Genomic DNA, 17,345 nt, shown 5'->3' on the forward strand with positions numbered 1-17,345 from the left:
TGAAACCGCGCGGAGAAGCTGTGATATAAAATGTTTTTTGAATCCGAAATGGTGTGTATTTAAATTTTAATTGAGTGTTTTTTTATTGAAATTTCTTAAATTCAGAAAATACTATGCATAAATTTATTCATATTTAAACTTTCTGTCTGACGAGATGGTTCTTAGTATTTTTGGTGGAAATAGAAGCAGTGATCCAAGCCGAGGCATTCCGCTCTCATAGGATGTAGCATCAAGAGTTCATAAAACTTTTTAGCAAACAATTTGAAAAAAAATTAGTTCTAAGTTAGGTAACAGTACATACAGTAGTATTTACTGTATATCTAAATGGTTTTGAATAAATAAATAAATTTTATTCATTACTTTGACAAAAAAATATAAATAATATAATGGTATATAGAAAAAGTAATAAGTTTCATACCATTGAACATCAAATCTTCTGCCAAGGTTTTTAATCAAACAACTAAGACCTATTTGAATAAAGACCATTATGTGGTGATTTCCATTAGTTGGAATGGAAACAAATTAATTAAAGTACCTTTATATCGCGTTGCTAACGGAATTATAACGAAATAATGTAGAGTTTTCCATTTTAATATGATACTAGCTTCCGCCCGCGGCTTCGCCCGAAGGTGTTTTGATACAAGGTATCCTATATGTTCTTTCTCAGGGTCTAAAGATTGTCTGTGCCAAATTTCATCAAAGTTGGTTGAGAGGTTTAAGCGGGAAAGCGTAACAGACAGACAGACAGAGTTACTTTCGCATTTATAATAATATTAGTAGGGATTGGTTTAAGAACTTAATATCACGGGCCATTTGCAAACGAGCAGACTTATAAATCATGAAAAGTTTTTGAAAGAATGATCGTCTTTAAAACGATAGTGTCAACAAACTTGAAGTGCAGTCTTGAATATCTTTATATTATTTTGATTCTTTAGAAAACAGAAGCTAACAAAGTTATCCATACATAATTGTACAGAGCAATGAAGCCGTGTTTTAATAATTGCTTAAAGAATTCGTTGTGTTAGAGCACAATGGAATAATGTTACTAAGCATGTAAACAGTGTTTTTATAGAGTAAATTAATTGTATTATCTATACATGGTATTTGGATGAAATGCTTAATAATTTTATATAAATATTAAATTATTATACGCTTATTTATATGACATTAAGAATATAGAATGCAATAAGCAATTGAGCGTAATACCAAACTATTAAGTAACCTGTGTTAATACTGCCCAGGACCTCTTTCTCATACTTGATACCTATACCCAAAGAGTCCCACGACGCCATACAACGTAGCTACCACCATTATTGTGACGTCAGAAACCATAATAACAGCTTTACAATCAACTTACATGTCATCCTGCGGTAGATTCAGCGTTATACTTCCCAGGACCTCCTCCCCATACTTAATGTAACCAAAGAGTCCCACGACGCCATACAACGCCGCTACTAACACCATAGTGATGTTCAACACGCCAGGACAACAAAGAAAACATATTAACACGTTAGCTGCGAAACAGGGCTTGAAACACCCTGTCCGTGTCTCGTCGTTATAGCGGTAGGAAAAAACGTAAACTTCTCTGTCGTGCGGGAGGCATAACTTCCATCTGGTTCAGTGTAGGAAAGTGATATCTATATATCTGAGATGTGCTATTGATTCCTAGTTCAATGGTATACCGATCTTAATACCGGGTTTCTAAGACCTCGTGCCGCACTGAACAAATAAAAATTCTAACACAGTGCGGAACGAGGTTGCGAACACCTCGTACCACCGCGCACCTCGTACCGCACCCTAAGCTAGCTCACGCGGTTAGTGTTGTGCAACGCATTCGAGACTATTTGTGGAACAACTTATTGAAGCTTTTACAAAGAATGACTTGAATGTAGATACAGGTAATTTACAAACATCCTAACTACTCGTTATAATAAATATCGTTAATAGAAACGTGAATGTGACATGTTGAGTAACTTTCTTCAAATAGGTTGATAATCATGATTACTATTAGTGTGTTTGTTTATTAAATCAACTAGCGGCAAATCCAAAACACCCGTCAATCAGTGTATGGCTCATCAAAATTTAACTCTTGCTCAAGTCAACAAGCCAACAAACAAGGCACATCATCTCTTAAAGGGATCAAAGAAGAGGAGACGTGTAGGATGTTACTAAAAACTCCGCACCTTGTTAACAAGTCGTGAGGCTGACAAAAAAGTAAAGAAAATTCTCACAGAATGCACTGGTTGCAAACAATATTACCTATTGTTTGGCCTGTTTTAATGAAAAACATCCATAAATTTTATAAATAAATACAATTAAATAAAATCGATATTTCTTTTCCCATCACTAAATTGTATGAAAAACTGCTATTGTTCAGTGCGGTATGGGGTACATCAGACCCCACATTTTATTTTACCCATAGAATCTAAACTAACTAATCTTACCACGGGCGGCGGTAGATTTAGGTCAATCAACTCATTGTTAATAATAATCAGGACAAAAACCGCACACTTTGTCTTATTTGGCGCCAAAAAAAGGATTTTGGTCTCCTACGGGCGGTGGGGTTTAATATGCCTCGTGCCGCCACAATCTCTGGTATAGGACAAGGTTTAAAACGACCCGTAACGCAGTAATGGAAAGTACAGCTATATATGTGCCGCAGTGAACGTGTTAACAAGCAACTTACATGTCATCCTGTGGTAGATTCAACGTAATACTTCCCAGGACCTCCTCCCCATACTTAATGTAACCAAAGAGTCCTACGACGCCATACAACGCCGCTACTAACACCATAGTGATGTTCAACACGCCAGGACAACCCAGGAAGTGTTCTGGTTTGGCCATTTCGTTCTCAACTGGCATCACTACGTTGATTCCCTCCATTGCGAATATTGCTGTGCTGGAAGGAAAGTGAACTGTAAGTTATAGGTAGGAAGGTTCATTTTATGTGTCGGGTTTATGAGAGTAGCCTTTAAATATTATTTTAAACATTTATTTCTTAATATGAAGAGCAAATTAATTCTCTTTAATAGAGTAGACAAAATTAAAATCTCTTTAATATCATTTTTCAAATTCTTATACTAGTCTTTGTTCACATACTTATATTATTTGATTATAATTGGTGTACCTACATACTTTTTAATTGGCGTAGCTTATCATACATAAATAAACAGAAATATCTTGTGTACCTCCTCTTTAATAGAGTAGAAATGTCTTGTACGTAGCTATAATAATGTTTATTTAATTTTTCAGTAAGTATCAAATTATGGACGTTAAAAACCTACGTTATATTATTTATAATATAATATTTTTTTTTTATTTAAACGTTGTTATCGCTTTTTATAACACCTATTAAAACCTAACACTTATTATGATTGCTCCATATAGGTACGTATTATTTTTAAATATTTAACACATAGAAAATAATAAAATAAAGTAACAATAAGGGATGATCAGTAGATAGTTATGTTATCTGGTAGCATCATCAATCATAAACTTGCATACATTTATTATTATAAATGTTTACGTACAATACAAATTTAATTAGACGCCGACACAAAACACGAAAATTATGGGGGAGTTGTTTGTTTTAAATAAATTAACGCAACATCTGTAAACAGCAATTAAGTAAAACTAAAGACAATATTATTCATTAGCGTATGGAAAATATTCTATTTAGATTTTAACGCAATAGTCTATTGATTGTATGGATGTATGTTTTCTCTTCCACGCGAAAACTACTGAACCAATTTTTATTACATCTAGTAGTGATGTAGTTTATCTACCAGACTAACACGGTGTATAAAATACATTATTTCGCGGCACAGCTTGCAATACCGTGGTAAAAGTAAAATAAGTAAGTAATAAATCAAGCTTTATAATTCGACAATAAACAGGGTTACGGTACAGATTAACAGAATGTTTCATATATCCCGGACAAGCCTGAGTATTAAATCCTTCTATTTCCTATCCAGTATAATCTACAATGTACGGAATCATCTTCCTCCCGTAGTTCATACAAACAACAAGCTAATTACTACACGTAGCACTACACGCGTAGCAACTGCTTGCTTGTTTGTAAACATGATGCTATAGGCCAAACGAGCTGGCTATAATGACTATAGGAAACTACTAAGTCAGAGTGAAATCAAGAGGTATCTTACATTGGAGATGTAGTGTTTGATAGTAATAGATTAATACATTGTAGGACATAATAGGAAGCTTATTTGGAAGTATAGTAGTAGTGCATGGAAATAATATTACGATAAAGTTAGAACTTAGATGTGCGCTTCATTAAATTATGCTTAAATTTTTACAGGTTCGTTTCTAAACTTAAGTTTCGTTCGTTCGTAAACTTAAGTTTATGAATACCCTATTGGCTATTGATTGCATTTAGTTTGAACTTATTTTGTCAACAGCATATTTTATAACCATTTCATGGACCGTCTAATTTCAACTCAAAACGTCTTTTATTTCATTTTCCCAAGGAATCTATATAATTCTGCTGAAATTAAATTAATTTTCTTTGTCTTTGGCTTCGTCTTTCGTTAAATACGTAGTACATATATCTCGATGGTTAAATTAGATTTATTTGGTTGACTTACTGTTTCGGTTTGGATGTAATGTAAATTTATTCATTCTTCGATTTTAATATGATTTTTATATCGAAGTACGTTTAAAGATTCCATTCGTGTTGTTTTAGGTTTATTTTTAACGTAGTTTAAAGACATTGGGAAGGTGAATGTTCTGAGTTCTCAGACAGAGTTTAGAGAATTATATTGTCTATTTGATATTCGATAAAGCTAAAATTATGACAGAAAGAGTAAAACGCAGTCTGCAGAATAGAGGAATAAATCATATTTTTCTCAAAATATTATTTGTTGTGAAAAAGTAAAATAGTACGCAAGACGCGTTTGTTAAGTACAATATTTATAAGAATTTATCTTAATTCAAAATTCATATAAGGAATATAATTTCTACCTATTATTTATACAATAAGCATATAGTTTTCTATCTGTCCAAAAGGTATGTTATCTGTCAAAAACAATCGTAAAATACTGAAAATAATTCTAATGGCAAAGTCAGCAAAGTGTTAAAACCAAGAGTGAAAACTGAAAATATATTCGAATGGACGAAAAACTTTCACTGGCTTTTATTTTTCCAAACGTTTATGTCAATACATGTCAAATTCAGCAGTTATTCAGTTTGGACTATGATTCGTCGATTTCTTAACAATAACAACCATTTCAAAGTACTATTTTCGTTTCAAATCTTTTAAAGGAGATTTGATGCTATTTTTAGAAACTTCTAGGTTATTATTTTCTTTGAAACTAAAAAGCTTCGAAATTGCATTTTAGTATTATTTCGTTTCTTCCTCTGTTTAAGATATTTAAAGTATAGTAAATATTTATTATCAGTAAATATTGCACGTGTAAATAATTATTGTGAGGGGTTTAATTTTCCAAAAACCTTCTCAAAGTTTTTCGTTATAACACAATGACCCTTTATATGAAAGTTAACCGTGTAAGGATGAACCGCTGAACAATAGTATTGTTTATGCTTTTACATACATACATTTTTTTAATTCATTTAGGTTTGAGGAATATTGTCTTCATTATTTACAAATTAAAATTAGACGCTAAGGTTTTTATACTTTTCTATGTCAAATTTCTATAAAAAATATAAATAGAGAGATATAGCACACAAAAAATTTACATAAAATACAAATAGAAGACAAACAAAGAAAAGTATGTCTAAATGTACAAATACAGGATTAAAGAGAACAGTTCTATTTCGAAAAAGATCAAAGTAATTTACATTATTTGGGATAAATCGATAGTAATCCTTTTTTAGCATACTAGTTGTAACTACATATCAATTGTATGTATTATGTATCAATTTTCCATAGTCTAAAAGTTACCTCAAAAACAAAGGCCATTCTCCGATGTCAGCTGCCAATTTCGCATTGCTTACTTCAGGCAGATCCACAAATGTATAATAGCAGGTCACGCCGAAGGTCAGTACTAGACACAGATTGGCAATCACAGAGAAGGGCACCAGGAACTTTAGATAGCGTACTTGTGTGATCAGCACGAGGGGCAGGAGGAGGATGCCGCAATATGCTTCGACGGAGAATTGATGGTCGGGCGCGAAGTGGTCGATTATCTGGAAAAAAAGTGTAGCATAGAATATGTTTAAACGAAAAGTTCTTATATTTATGTAAATTGTAATTGTAAAAAATATCTTATATATATGTATAATTTGTATCGCGAAAATGGCTCGCATGAATTACAGGAAGTTAAAAATACTTAAAGAGAATTTCAAAGGTATCTAAGGACTTTGATAAATTGTTTGTATGATGTATCACTATGAATATAATTTGTATGTATAACTATGTATAGAATTTGTATGTATAACAAAATGTTAAAATTAGTCATGCGATAACTAGTTTTTTATTTAAGTATTTAATATACGATTGTTATAGGTAGATAGAGACTGTGGGAGTCAGTATCTGTCTCTCTCTCTCTTATTTATATAGATAAGACCGTAAAGTATATTAATACGTGAAGCAACTTTTTAATCAATTTTTACGAAAATTGGGTGGACGGTAAAAAACATTGACAAATCTTCTAAACTAGTAAGAAAATACTCAATACCTTTTATCCACACTAATATTATAAATGCGAAAGTAACTCTGTCTGTCTGTCTGTCTGTTACTCAATCACGCCTTAACTACTGAACCAATTTGCATGAAATTTGGTATAGTGATATTTTGAAACCCGAGAAAGGACATAGGCTACCTTTTATTGCGAAATATGTACCACGGGCGAAGCCGGGGCGGATCACTAGTACCTATCTATATATATTATATAGTACTGGCTCACTGACATAAACACATTCATTTATAAACCCTTTTATGGGTACAATAAAGCCCTGATAAATAAATATGATTGATAAGGAATGTTCTGTATTCCGTCACTGCCCAGTATGAGGGAAAAGCCAGAGGGTTCTTATGATTTATGACTCCACATCATACCCGGGATTCTTCAACCGGAATTTTAGGAAATACCTAGCTATAAATAGGAATGTAACGTTTTTAAAAACGCTTATTGATTTATGTTTGTTGAAGTAAAGGGTATTTTACTAATAGCTAACTAACCCTTTGCTTATTTTGCGTATGTAATATATGCTTTTACATATTATGCGTTGAAAGCAGTTCTTAAACATTATCTAATTCTAAGCATGTCGAAAAGGTCTATTTCCTAAATTACTCATAATATATTCTAGCCTGAATATAAGTCGTCATTTAAGTATTTATTTTTATACACATTTAAGGACACCATATATTCTGTTTCATCAAGTCGTTTCGTAGAACACTGGTTAGTATTATTGGAATAAGAATTTCAACCATTATTTTATATTCCAGTAGCTATAAATATAACAATTAATACATAAAATTTAATAAAATATGTAAATAACATGATTTCTTCATAATGGAGTTCCTGAAATGACGAAATGTGCATAATTCATAAGGTTTTTAGGTGAAAATTGTAAAATATATCAATATTTAAATAAAAGGTGTAAAGGTGCATTCAGATTTCAAAGGCCTTTAAAAATCCAATATGTACGTAGAAAACCTCTGTTGTTTGCTTTTACGGAATTTCTATAGTACTGTTATTAAACCAGTTGCAATCGTACAAAGCATTCTGTATTGAGGTGAAAAAAAGCAAATAACGTAAAGAGATTACCAACTTTATTGCAATATAGGATAGTGGTAGTGTAGTAATACCACAGTAATAACACAGAATAAATACTAGCAGATCACTTCCATACAAAAGTGAAAATACCTCCGCTATTAATAGGTAATTAATAATTATAATATTTTAATATAAAAATGAATCCCAAAATGTGTTGGTAAGCGCATAACTTTAGAACAGCTGAACCGATTTCTTTAATACTTTTTTATTATATTCCTTGAAGTACGAGGATGGTTCTTATGTAGAGAAAACGTGAATATGTACCACGGGCGAAGCCGGGGCGGACCGCTAGTAAATAATATATTATATAATAATAATAGCCTATATTTACACTATAGTTACATTGTATCGTTTGATTTCGTCGAATTGGCATTCCGATAGTTGTTTAATAAAAATAACTGTTCATAAAGCCTTGTAAAAATTTATATGAATAGAAAAGTAGAGCTTAAATTTCAAAATGTAGAGAAAGTTAATTTTTATGTATGCTTCAAATAATTCATATAGTGAGGTACCAAAGAAATAGAAAAAAATAGTATTAAAATTAAACATAGAGAAGCCTAGACATATTTGGCATACGTTAGCAATGATACGTTTAAATCTCTATAATATACTATTAGATGTAAAGATTTGTATTTCTTACTATCAAATCCATATTTACTTATTATTGACCAATTCTAATGGCTTCTTATTATAATGAGAATAAGATTACCTACAGTTTACAGTTGTTAGTTGCTATTAAAATTTAAACTAAAATCTATACTTAATATAATAAAGCGTTTGTTTGTTTGAACGCGCTAATCTTGGGAACTAATGATCCGATTTGAAAAATTATTTCGGTGTTAGATATCTCATTTATCGAGGAAGGCGATATCATCACGCTACAACCAACGGGAGAGGAGCAACGGGGGTAAAACTGCGCGAGCAGCTAGTTTGCAATAAGGCTACGACGATCTATCTAGTCAGCTGTTCTACATCCCAAGGATACTATTTGATAAGTAAATAAATTCTTTATTTGACAACAGAAAAAATATACATGTACATGCAATTATGAGATAACTTATAAGTATAAGTAAAACATAAACCGTAGGTACAGTTAATTGCGCTAAAGTAACAAAGTTAGAAAATTATTCGCCTATTTTCCATACCGTTCCCTTCTTAGGTTCCCTCTATTTAGGGTTATTGACCTTTCCTTTTACCACACTAGAATGTGACTAAATCCTTTGAAGTTGCCGAAATATTTAAATTTCGGACTGGCCCTATCAACTGGTCAAAGGGCCAGATTGACTTTCAAAGTTGAGAGTTGAGACAGAGAGTATTTAGATAGTAATATTTATGTATGGTCTGCAGCACAACTTTAATGGACATTTTTCTGAGTCGATGCCTTCTGATACCTTCTGATCTAGAGTTCATTGACTAGTGCTGTACATGCTTTTAGAATAACGTCAAAGTGATTATTATGATTGGGGCAAATTCCCGCAACTCGTTATTATGCGCCTTTTAAATAAGAAACTGTCGGTCTAAAATGAAATTTATTTATCATAATGGTCTATGTCAGTGCAGAGGTTAGTCTTTTTAATTAAAAATATTGCGAGAGTTTAGTAGAAATAAACTAAAATAAGATTTTTTCTGATAGCAGAGGAAGTTGCGTGGGTTAATGAGTTTTCATAGTAATGTAAAAGTATGTTGGTTCCATGTATTAAGTTTAGTTAGTTTTGAGGTGGTTGTTTAAAATTGTCTAGAAACTTAAATAAAATATAAATACATATAAGAGATACACTTAGGTAGATAAACTCAAAATTAGTAAGCTTTAAAAAGTTTGAAACCTAAAAGCTCTCATTTTATTTCGCTAGTCATAGGAGCTTTAAATTTTGGTTTAACAAAGCGAAGACTTAACTATAATAACAGAAGTCGAACAAAGCAGTTTCCTATTACAAATCCATTGTACCTTAACCTCATGAATGTGTCGAGTTAAATTCATATACATGCAAGATAATTCTATGAATACAATGGATTTTAAAGGATTTAACAGACTTTTCCACCTAAGAGGTTTTTGTTAGCTGTTAGTTTACATTAAGAAAATAGAAACTTACTTAGTTACAGAGAACGTAAAATTGGTTATTTATTTTGTTAATGCAGTAGCTGCCTGCTTTTAGAATTTTTAAATGAAAGAGCTTCCCGATATCCTACCACCTAGTCCAATAAAAAGTGTTTAACTTTGAATGTAAATATGTACCAAAAGAATCGAAAGAAAACATAATATAATACGAAAGACGGACTAGCTGAACCACGCAATTCTGTTCTCCAAATTTTTCATAAATGTTACGCATCCCAGTTGTGAAGTGGACTAGCTAGCACATAAATATTTATGTGCTAGCTAGTCTATGCTCTATAGCCTATGTATGTAGGCCTATGTCCTTTCTCAGGTCTCAAAATATCTCCATATCAAATTTCATGAAAATTGGTTCAGTAGTTTAGTCGTGATTGAGTAACAAGACAGACAGACAGAGTTACTTTCGCATTTATAATATTAGTATGGATTGTAGCTATAAGGTAGTCTATAAGGTAATCTATAAGACATTAAAAACGGTTCCATTTATTAATTTCAGGAAAATAGTCGTAAAAGCATGTTCTCCTTTAATATCAAGTCTACACGAGCGACTAATATGAATCGTAATTCGCAATAAAACACGCTTAAGTTAAAATTCGGAGTTAATACGACACTGACACTCCACCTGATGATAAGCAGTATTCTCAAGCTTTTAGCACTTTTTCAGACAGACTAGACTTAAATTAAGCGTTTTATCTCTATCGTACATAAATTCTTTAACGATAGAAGTAAATTGTTTTATTTATTAGCAACGTAATACAACTTGAATACGAGGAGAAAAGTGCACAGTTAATATAATTTAGGATATATTTGTATGTAGCTAATATTATTAATGTAAAATATAGAACATTCTTTGGTATCAAGCGAACTGGTTTTCAATTTCATACGAAGGTTTAAATGGAAACAATATAATTTCCTAAAAATAAATGTTCAAAGCTAAATAAGTGTGTATTTAAATAAATCAAATATATCTAAGACTGACGAAATGAAAATGTAATTCCGATTATCTTTGAAGAAATAATGTAAATAACAGAAACAATTTCTGAAATAAAATACGAAGATTTCCTGTTCTTAATATTAAAGATGGAAACATTTATATGACCGACATCGTTTCCTTTCTTTATCCTCTTTTAATTTCGTTCTTTCTTTTACAATTCATCGTTTTTAAATAGAAATAATAGAACAAAAATAAACAAGGAAGTGAAGTAGAGAATACAAAATTAATCAATTTTACCACATCTTTTACATATTAACATTCCACATAATATGTATGGAGATAGATATATGAGATGAGATAGATCAGAGAGATATATGAGATGAGATAGATCAGAGAGATATATGAGATATATTAATAGAGCAAGGCTGCGGTCGGAAAGATAATAAATAGAAGGTAAAGACAGAAAAGATTTAATTCGCAAGATACAACATTATTACAGAATATCGTGATGCCCGGCAGAGAAACTAGTATAGAATTTATAAAATACTAGAGTCTAGAATACCGCTCGCGGCTGCGCCCCCCTTGGTTTAACCCTAATCTATATCTACTTATATTTTAGAGCTGAAGAGTTTGTTTGTTTGTATGTTTGAACGCGCTAATCTCAGAAACTACTGGTCCGATTTGAAAAATTCTTTCGGTGTAAGATAACCCATTTATCGCGGAAGGCTGTAATATATCATCACGCTAAGGCGGAGCAATGCGGCTGAAACTGTGCGGAACAGCTAGTAAATTATATACTAAAACCTCGCTCTTGAATCACATTATCTATTAAAAAAAGCTGCATCAAAAAATGTTGCGTAGTTTTAAAGATTTACGCATACAGGGACATAGAGACAGAGAAAGCGAATTTGTTTTATTATAGAGCTCGTATACTGTGCACGTGTTTAAAAAGATGCACATAAAACCAAGAAATCCGAGACACGTTTACTCATAAGGATAATTGTCACTTAGCCAGTAATTTATGTCGAGGATAGATAATGTTATTAGCCAGATTTAAAGACTACAATTTAATTCAATCTCTTTTAGCGAACGTGTTACACTTATCTTAAAAAACGTTTTTTGTTGATCGCAATAAGGTTGAATGTTGCATAGCAATATGTTTACGGTTGTAAATATTAGTCAGTCGTTGGCCTAGAGATAAGGTCACAGCAGTTCATAGAACGTTTGATTAAAGTTTACTAGTATATGAGTGAAATAAAGAAATGTGTTTGGAATATTGTTGCAAATTGCTGGTACGTGTACTATTTTTGATGCTTTGATGTATAGCTTCATAGCTTCACTTAGTATGCATGGATCAACTTTTATTCGAATAAAACAGATAATTTCGCTTCAGTCATTGATCATTCGAATTCTATTTAATATTTTCTTCTCTCTAATTTATTTTTGGTTATAATATTATACCTATTTACGTTTTTAATTTATTGTATATTTTCTTCCTGCAAATAGATTGACCTCCGAAAATATCTTGAGGTAACAATGAGTTCTAGTGACGTCATGAGTTTGTATTCTCCAATCACAGTGGAGAATCAGAAACACGCATTACACATACACATATTATATACACGGTATACTATGCTCTATTACGTGGACAATTAGAACCATTATATTATATTCTGGCTTATATTTATAACTTTTCCCATACTAATAAAAAATGTTGGCTAGGGACTACTAAAATCTCAGCTAGGGACTACATTTTGATCTATTTATTGAAAAGTTCAGTTGGAAATCGATTCAGCACTTTTATGGTAAGAAGTAAACAGATGGAAAGCTACATTTTGATCTATTTATTGAAAAGTTCAGTTGGAAATCGATTCAGCACTTTTATGGTAAGAAGTAAACAGATGGAAAGATAGAATGGCATGTAATAAACAAGTTTTAATTTATGCAATACGGACTTGTCGGGGAATATTCAGACTATTATATTATTTGCATAGTTGGCGAGGTCCCAAATACGCTTAGTCTCGAATAATTATGAGTATTTAAAACTACGAGTGGTTGGACAAGATTAGTTCATGTTTCAGACTTTATAATATTTGAAAGCAAAAGCTTTCTTTCGCTGAGAAGGCTGATACAAAAAAAAGTTTAGCACTTAACCATTTTTTTATTCCTGTAAACTGAATTATTTCGAGAAAAATAATAGATCAGGTATGTGTAAATAATAATAATTTACTGGAATGACAGTACCTATATTATTACTCGAAGAGCGAGGACGAGGAGCTAGATTATCGATAGAACAATAAATCTATCCATTTGTTGATTTCTTATTATGTAGTAACACCGTATTTCCGAAAATGTGTAATCTATAAATTGAAACGAACAGATTTCTCGTGAAAATAGGGTTGGAATAAATATTTTCTATTGTGTGATTCAATGCCTAATTAGCTACATTTATCTTTCCTATAAGTAAATAATTCTTCGTTTATTATGTCAGAGTGACTAAGCTTAGGTACACATGGAATTTTTGGTTTTCAATTGCGAAATTTATTGAGTACTAGCGGTCCGCCCCGGCTTCGCCCGTGGTACATATTAACGTTTTCTCTACATAAGAACCATCCTCGTACTTCAAGGAATATAATAAAAAAAGAATTATCGAAATCGGTTCAGCCGTTCTCGAGTTATGGAATTACAACGAAAAGTGGCATTGATTTTTATATATTAGATAAGATTTATATTGTTTAAAGTAAGTAAAGTAATTTTAAATAATTTTAATTACTTTGTTTTATTTCCATTACTTTACTAATATCTAGATGTTAGCAGTGTCGTATTAATTTATTTTCTTTTAAATATTATCTACATAATTTACATTCGATAATTTGTTTCTTCAGATAAATAAAAATAGATATTATATTTTAAAGTTCCATTCTCGTTCTTTCCCCAGTTTTAAGAGTCGTGTTGAAAAGTTCTACTTTTTAAATATTGAGCAATATGTGTAGCTCTATATTTTTACGATTTATATTTCTTTGTTTATTTTATTTTTTAATAGACATTGAATGTGCCACGAATGAGGACAGTGTAAGCAGATTTTTTTATAACAAACATTTTTTATTATCAAATATATCAAATTTTTCAGCAAAAAAAAAATATCTCCGTATACTAAATATCCTAATTTTAATTAATATAAGGTCTATTAAGTCAGTACAACAAAACTTTCTAAACTGTAGTAAATAGTTACGTACCTACAAGTATAATAAACTAGCTTACCGCCCGCGGCTTCGCCCGCTTTCTTTAAAACGATTTGAGATTTAAACTATCCTATCTCTCAAGTTGGATCGAACTGCACATTGTGTGCGAATTTTATTATAATCGGTTTAGTGGTTTAGGAGTCCATTGAGGACAAACATTGTGACAAGAGATTTATATATATTAAGATGATATGCTTTTTATCTAGTAAAGTGTAATCTACTATATAAAAATAAGTCGGGTTTTCCTTCCTGACGCTATAATTCCAGAATGCACGAACCAATTTCCATGGTTTTGCATTCGTTGGAAAGGTCTCGGGCTCCGTGAGGTTTATAGCAAAGAAAAGGTGTCTCTGGTAGCGAAGCGGAGTTCGCCCGGTTAGCTAGTTACTATTAAATGTCTTAATAGTTGAACTAAGTTTGAACATTCGTGCCAGTCACGCCTCTGGCAGTGAGTTAATCAAGTTTGCACTTAACTTGAAGCCTATACTGCTAAGCTCTTGTAGTTCTAAACCACTGTATTTGTAATACAGTGATTTATAGCTGTCGCTGTTAATTTAATGGAGAACTAAAAGAGCTATTTATTATAATATTGTATAATAATATGACTTATTTAACATTTGAATTTAAAATTGGCATTGGTAGAGTCGTTCGTAGATAGAGCCTTTAAAAAGAAGAAGAAGAAGTATTTGAAGATCGTCTTCTCTTATTGTATTTTTGACAATCTACTAAGTTATTCTACAAGGAACCTAAAAATATTGTTGTAGGGATCTCATTAAAATCGACATTTTGTTGTTACAATTGTCTTAAAATAGTACAAAGTTATGACATTATAATATTATGGTACTCGATTACACATTATTTATCTATATAATATAAATATAAATCTTATAACTAGAAAGTATCATAATATTAATATTAAATAAATATTAAATCTTATATAAATATTAAATATTACTTAAAATAAATATTATATAAATATTAAATCTATAACCCTTATCCTCGCCCATTTTAGGTGTAGGCAATTATTATGAAACCTCTATTAACCCTTTGCAAAAGACAAATTATTTAATTTCCATATTTCACAATAATCCCCTGACCCCTGGGCTAAGCGCTGTATCTCTTTAGTTTATACATTAAAATACCCTATACAACCCTTAAACATACCATATACATACATAAATCCTATTCGAAAGTATTAGTTAAGGAAACTATTTACAATCCATTGCCGCTTTTACAGGGGAAATGTACTCACATCCTTCAAGGAAGAAGCAATGAAGATGACGTAGACGCTAGTGCCGCCGAGACAGACGCCAGCCATGGCGTAGTCAGCGAAATGCCTGCGAAAGGGTAAGTAATTATGTATACAAATTGTTTGTAGTTACATGGTATAGTTTCTACAATGCAACTATGCTGGAAGTTATCTTGAAATTATTAATGGTAATTCGCATGTTTCGACGATTTTCATACAAAGCTCAGAACTATAGATGTAAATACATTTGTAGTTTGAATCTATGTTACAATGTTTTACTAAATTCACAAAAGGTGAAGTTCTAGGTAAGTAAGTCTCTTTAGACTTGTGCTGTTGTTCATAGTTGCGAGGGAAACATAGGTGAAGCACATTTATTATTTAAGAAAACGATGTTTTTATATGATCCAGGAGGAAATTCCAACCAAACAATATAACTACCTAACATACATCTCTTATGCATTCGTCTCAATATAATTTAACGATAGAATTATTTCATTCCTTCTAACCACTAAAATTTGTCTGTAATACTGTTTTTAGGTAAGCGTGGTAATAAACAAGACAAAAACGACGTAAATTTAAATTAACTCGAACTTTTTATTTCGATTTTATTTTTACATATCTTTTTTCGACAGTTTTTCTTAATAAGCAAAGAAGAAGCTTGTTTTATGACAACATACAGAGTTTAACATTAAACGCTTTGTGCGATAGTTTTTTGGTAATTAATTTAAACTAAATAAAATTTCTCGATGCGGAATCCATTTTGATGCAGAGACCATTAGAACATCACTTTTTACATTATACCCTTTTGGGTATTTTTACCTACCCTTATTTTTGTTTTAATGTTTTATATATTGCATTAACCTTAAATACGATTAAAAAAATACTTATTTTTTACTAGGAAAATAGATAAATAGCTTGATAAGTAAATCATAATACACAATATTCTTAATTTCCAATATTATGTAATTATCGTTAAATGTAGGTATCTATAGTGTTATTGCCCTTTTCCCAAATAAATTGAAACCTATTTTGGGTTATTTATTCGCAATTTTATGGCAATACTCAGATTAATGTCTGTATATTTGAAGTTAATAATAAATAGACACGCAACCAGTCAATTTTGGACAATAAACCTGACATTTGAACGCTCTATAAAAAGGTCATAGACTTGACTGTAAGCGATTTGTAGATAGCTAATGAATATTTGCATTGTTGAACTTTGTTAGTGACATTTTGACTTCGTAAACTTTTAATAAACGTAAAAGTTTGTGAAAGTGTTTTATTATCTCCTTATTGTAAAAACAGCTTATTGAATACGGATGAAATTTTTACTCAATAAGCTGTTATTTATAGTTATTATAACCACTTTATAGTCTGGCGTGGGTTGAAAATGATGATTAAATCACACAGATAATATGATCACAGAAATTGTATATAATTTATATCTGTTAATGTGTTACATTTCTAATTCTTTTGTCGTTTGTACGAAGCATATTGACAAATACATATAGAATTTTGTGAAAGTAGAAACATATTAAAATAAATTCCCGTCAAATATATTTTTAACAGTATCCCAATATATCAATAGTTTTTAACAGTAACTAAATAAATTAAACTTGCAAAAAATCGAGTAAGTTGCAATGAAAGTTACAGATCTTTGAGGCTTCTATTTGAAACAAACATTGCTATGAATCCACTTGTTGATTAAATAAAACCGCACATACTAAACTACAAACGGACACGGATTACACGTGTAAAATTTAAAACATTTCTCCTTTATATATGAGGTAAAAAATATTTACACTAGCTTGAGGATAAATGAGTTTATCCGTCATATTATAATATTACTCGCTGTGCCCCGCGGTATTACCCGCATTGCTCCACTCCTGTTGGACACAGCGTGATGATATTATAGCCTTATAGCCTTCCTCGATAAATGGGTTATCTAAAATCGAAAGAATTTTTCAGTAGTTCCTGAGATTAGCGCGTTCAAACAAACAAACTCTTCGGCTTTATAATATTAAGTAGGTAGATATAAATTCTTATCTTCACG

The 17,345-nt window shown here is 31.2% G+C and overlaps 1 protein-coding gene across 4 annotated transcripts in view; it reads right to left on the reverse strand.

The window, feature by feature from the left end:
• The window catches only part of LOC123691756 (proton-coupled amino acid transporter-like protein pathetic), a 55,685-nt gene that overhangs the window by 13,692 nt on the left and 24,648 nt on the right, over window positions 1-17,345 (reverse strand). For 2 of the 4 annotated variants that reach the window (XM_045636303.1, XM_045636300.1), the window contains exons 5-8: window positions 15,296-15,380; window positions 5,921-6,165; window positions 2,800-2,899; window positions 1,358-1,470 (exon numbers count right to left, since the gene is read on the reverse strand). In XM_045636303.1, coding sequence (XP_045492259.1) covers window positions 1,358-1,470; window positions 2,800-2,899; window positions 5,921-6,165; window positions 15,296-15,380 — 543 coding nt within the window. Of the gene's footprint in view, window positions 1-1,357; window positions 1,471-2,686; window positions 2,900-5,920; window positions 6,166-15,295; window positions 15,381-17,345 lie in introns of all 4 variants that reach the window. The other 2 variants (XM_045636301.1, XM_045636299.1) reach the window with 2 other exon arrangements.

This window comes from Colias croceus, chromosome 5 (assembly GCF_905220415.1).
Source record: "Colias croceus chromosome 5, ilColCroc2.1".
Lineage (NCBI taxonomy): Eukaryota > Metazoa > Arthropoda > Insecta > Lepidoptera > Pieridae > Colias > Colias croceus.